This window comes from Helianthus annuus, chromosome 17 (assembly GCF_002127325.2).
Source record: "Helianthus annuus cultivar XRQ/B chromosome 17, HanXRQr2.0-SUNRISE, whole genome shotgun sequence".
In the NCBI taxonomy this organism is placed as follows: Eukaryota; Viridiplantae; Streptophyta; class Magnoliopsida; order Asterales; family Asteraceae; genus Helianthus; species Helianthus annuus.
Genome location: NC_035449.2, coordinates 47,576,470 through 47,581,079, shown reverse-complemented (window position 1 = coordinate 47,581,079; position 4,610 = coordinate 47,576,470). Strand labels below are relative to the sequence as shown.

Genomic DNA, 4,610 nt, shown 5'->3' with positions numbered 1-4,610 from the left:
ATTAGAATAAAATCATGAATCCGCACTGGCGGCGGGCCAGAAATTTTGTTATGGGGGTACGGATGAAGTTTTCAAGGGGTGCGATCGGGCTTTTTGTCTAAAAAATACACTAATTTTTTTCAAATGGGTGCACCCGCCCACCGACCCGTCAAGGTAGGTCCTCCCTGATAGCCCATATAAAAATTTGCGTTAACAACCGGGCAAATTTACTGAGGAGACTGCAATTGATAAACCAGAAATTGACATACAAAGTGATAGTATTGGCAGTGAAGTTGAGATATACAAATGATATTTACAGAAATATCTATCCTATAGTTTAAATTATTTAACCCGTGTAACGCACGGGGAATTAAACTAGTTTATCTATATATGTAAACCAAGAAACGGTAACCACAATTTCTAGTTTCTTCTTTTATTACCTATAAAATTAGAGTACCCAATCCCAACATGTCTATTTGTCGATATAAAAGAATTTCTAAATTATGTTGCGAGTAGTAGTTTACAAGTAATCAGAATCGAAATCGATACGGATCGAATTCACACACATGACGGGAGGTAATCCCACTAATCAATATCAAGTGGTATAAGGCAAGATCGCCAACTACCAACGGGTATATAAGAAAAGATCAATTTGATAAAAAATTTGTAAAGTTCAAACTAACGTTTATAAACTAAAATCTTCATAAAAAAACAAAATCTTAAATGAAGATTATGAAATAAATGTTGCAGACATAATGTGTTCAAGTCCGAGAACATTTTTATAAACATTCATAGAACAAGTCTTAAAACTTTAAGTAGTACGTTTTCTTCTTCATCACTCATGGTTAACTAAACGAGGCCTTGAGCGTGTTAAAAAAATACATTTTTTTAACTAACAAAACCTGAACTACGGACATTTGTTTACCCGAAAATGTTTTGCTTTTAAACTGGAATGATGGCTAGATCAGAGAATCACTAGATAGCAACACTCTAGGTTCTAATACTATAAAAAAATTATGAAAAACTAACAGAAAAAAAAGTGCTAACTAATCTAATAACATCATTTCATAGCACTTATAGTATATTAAGTTACTCAACAATACAATTCGTCCCATTAGATTATATATGGGGTTTGACATGACACGTAAGCGCTTATCAAACACCAAATCTTCCATCCTAGATTGATAACTGCCGATAGAAATTTTCTTGTTTCGCGTATCATTCATAAAAAACATATGCAACGTTGTGGTTCAAACTGAGTTGTTGTTAGTTGTTATGTAGAATGCATGTCGAGACTTACGAATCCAACACAAGAAATAGATGGTGTGGTGTCCAACATAAGATATAGATGGTGCTTGCGTTTAACAAGCCAACTGTCCGGGTTGGGTTGTAACATTGATGATGATTTATCCACCAACTCTTTATATGAAAACTATATAATATACGATGATTACTTTGGGAATGGGAGATTGCTTTTTGATTTGTCTATTGTCCCATACGTACTCCGGTAAAAATAGAGGAAAGGAAACACAGAATGAGATATGTATGCCACATGCATATTCTTTGTGCATGTGATTTGCAAACCCATATGCTATGTCTCTCGATCTCTTTCATAAATGAAGTGGTATCATCCTTTGGGCTTGTTATATATAAATCACAACACTTACCACCTTAACGCATTCACCATCAATCTTCACTTCACTTCACTTCACTTACCATGAAGTCTCCTCCTTTTGCTTTAGCTGTTCTTGTCTTGGTTGCAGCAGCATATGTACGTTTCTAGCTTCTTTCACCTTTTTGCTATTTACTCATTTCATTGCATATTCTACAACTTTCTTTCCTTGCATGTTGTATAATTAATTGTCATTATCTTTTTAAAATATACATTTTGAAAGCATAATGTGGTAACAAGTAAGTTAGTTGCATCACGTACAAGCTAATAAATCAAATGTTACAGCTAGCTTATACAATGCAGCACATTAGCTGCAAAACTTTTTAATTATATATGTTGCCACAGTCGATGATGACTTTTGTTGTTGGCTTGGCTCAACAAATTCTAAGTTCAAATTCATTTTTGTATTATAGGTGATGCATGTTAGCTTTGCAACGCCAATTCTCTTACCACCACCACCACCACCTACCAATGCTAATTGTCAACCCCCATCACCTCCGCCACCACCAACATATCCCCCGCCACCCACACCGACTCCAGCATATCCCACACCACCCACACCGGCTCCAACAACTCCCTCGACAACCCCACCGTCTCCAGCATATCCCACGCCACCCACACCGCCTCCAACAACTCCCCCGACACCGTCTCCAACATATCCCCCCAAAACCCCACCGGCTCCAACAACTCCCACCACACCCCCATTGACTCCAACATATCCACCGACAACCCCACCGGCTCCAACAAACCCCCCCACACTTCCACCAGATTGTAATAACAACACTCCGCCGCCAACACCTATTATAACACCCCCACCAGCTCCAACGCCAACACCTATTATAACACCCACACCAGCTCCAACCCCTGGTAATTCACCCAACGTCCCCCCAAGAATTCCACCTACACCTAATACCCCACCATCTGTAATTCCTCCATCTCCTCAGACTCCCAACTCTTCACCACCACCTGTTGTTCCACCCACACCACCTTGCACCCCCAAAGCTCCATCCTATCCTACTCCACCAGCCAACGGTCCACCCGCTGGAACTCCGCCACCGGCTCCTACAAATCCATCCACACCCCCAGCGGCTCCAACAAGTCCCCCGACAACCCCACCGTCTCCAACATATCCCCCCAAAACCCCATCGGCTCCAGCAACTCCCTCCACACCCCCACCGGCTCCAACAAATCCCTCCACACCCCCACTGGCTCCAACAAGTCCCCCGACAACCCCATCGTCTCCTACATATCCCCCAAGAACCCCACCGGCTCCAACAACTCCCACCACACCCCCATTGACTCCAACATATCCACCGACAACCCCACCGGCTCCAACAAATCCCCCCGCACTTCCACCACCAAACTGTAATAACAACACTCCGCCGCCAACACCTATTATAGCACCCCCACCATGCACCAGCATTGGTCAACAAGTCATTAAGCCATCAGCCCCACCAGCAGACTTCAAAGGTAACATCATTTTGGTTCTTACATAACTAAAAATATCCATTTCATAAGTTTCAAGAATCATGTGTCTAATGATCATTTCCTAATCTTATGGATGTAGGATGCTTTTCATCTTGTGGATTAAGGTGCGAGTTACATTCGAACCAAGAGAGATGTCACCGAGACTGCATGGCATGCTGCAACCGATGCAAGTGTGTTCCTCCCGGTCAGTATGGAAAGAAAGAGATCTGTGGCTCATGCTACACAGATATGAAGACTCAAGCTGGTAGACCAATGTGCCCATGAAGACCATGCATCTTTTATAGTAGTTACCAGCTAAAGTTTAAGAATAAATTGGCCGGTCTTGTCTTTTGAATTTCAGTTGTTGTTTGCTTGCAAAATTCTTGATATCAAGCAGGAGGGAGTACTTTAATGAATACAATATGATGTTTATCATTACGCAATTAACAAATTATATGACGTTCAACAAATTATAATAAATTCAAGAGAAATTAAGGAACATGTATATGAGCATTTAGGTTAGGTTAGGTTGTTTAATAATAAAAAAAAACATTTTATTTTTGTTGAAGGCATGTTAATGTGATGGTCGGATACACCAAAAGTGATGTTATATGAGCATATAAATAAAGTTATACATGTAGTGTAGATATGTAATCAGTATTTGTGTACCAAAAAAGAGCGAGGGTGCACCTAAACTACATATTGGCAGTTGATTCTTTAATTTCTTCCATTGTAATCACCTGCATTTATTGAAGGGAAGATTATGCAGTTGCCAGAGGTGCAAAACGGTTAAATAATAACATGTTAAAAAGAATAAATAACTAAAAGAAATATTCTTTCACAGTTTAAATTCAATATTAACAGAAATTTGGGGATCATTCATACTACCTGCTCATTGCCAGCAAAATCATTATCAGGGGTGAGGAAAAGCATGCAGTGGCACTCTTCTCTGAGAAATAACAAGTCAATAATCTAAGTCAGCTATGACAATTAGGGGTGAGCCCAAAAAAAACAATTTAACTGAACCGACAAAAACCGAACTGAAATTTACGGTTAGGTTACGGTTTTGCATTCTATGGAAACCGAAAAAAAGTGAACCACGTCGAATAGCCTAAAAATCATTTTTTAATGTTTGTTATTAGGCCCGTAAACGAACCGAACGAACACGAACACGTTCATTTAACTTTAACCGAACACGAACATATAATCGAACACATTTTTTTTTGTTCGTGTTCGTTGATTAAGAAATCGGACATGTTCGTGTTCGTTTATGTTCGTCCGTTTAAAGCCTAAACAAACAGTCACGAACACAAACGAACATAAAAAAAATTAACTGAACATATTTGAATAAACATAAATTAACATGATTGAAGAAACAAGTCTAATATATTACATTTCATCCGAAAACACATCTAAATAAGGGTTCATAGATATACTAATTAGTTATATTTATATAAGTAGTTAGAAAACCTAATATTTTAATAAATATAAC

At 38.9% G+C, this 4,610-nt stretch overlaps 1 protein-coding gene and 1 long non-coding RNA gene across 3 annotated transcripts; one reads left to right on the top strand and one right to left on the bottom strand.

Annotated features, from left to right (window-relative positions):
• Window positions 1-1,624: 1,624 nt before the first annotated feature.
• Window positions 1,625-3,779, top strand: LOC110923494 (extensin). 2 transcript variants are annotated; one of them, XM_035987066.1, is made up of 4 exons: window positions 1,625-1,750; window positions 2,065-2,823; window positions 2,854-3,121; window positions 3,219-3,779. In XM_035987066.1, exons 1-4 carry the CDS (start codon window positions 1,697-1,699, stop codon window positions 3,401-3,403), a joined length of 1,266 nt encoding a protein of 421 aa, XP_035842959.1. In that variant the 5' UTR covers window positions 1,625-1,696; the 3' UTR covers window positions 3,404-3,779. The 2 variants fall into 2 exon arrangements, with proteins under 2 accessions (XP_035842959.1, XP_022023269.1); XM_022167577.2 differs by having other exon boundaries at window positions 2,065-3,121.
• Window positions 3,661-4,099, bottom strand: LOC110923495. The gene is made up of 2 exons (XR_002584118.2): window positions 4,007-4,099; window positions 3,661-3,858 (listed from the first exon to the last, which is right to left on the bottom strand). It is a non-coding gene; the product is annotated as an uncharacterized LOC110923495 (long non-coding RNA).
• Window positions 4,100-4,610: the final 511 nt, after the last annotated feature.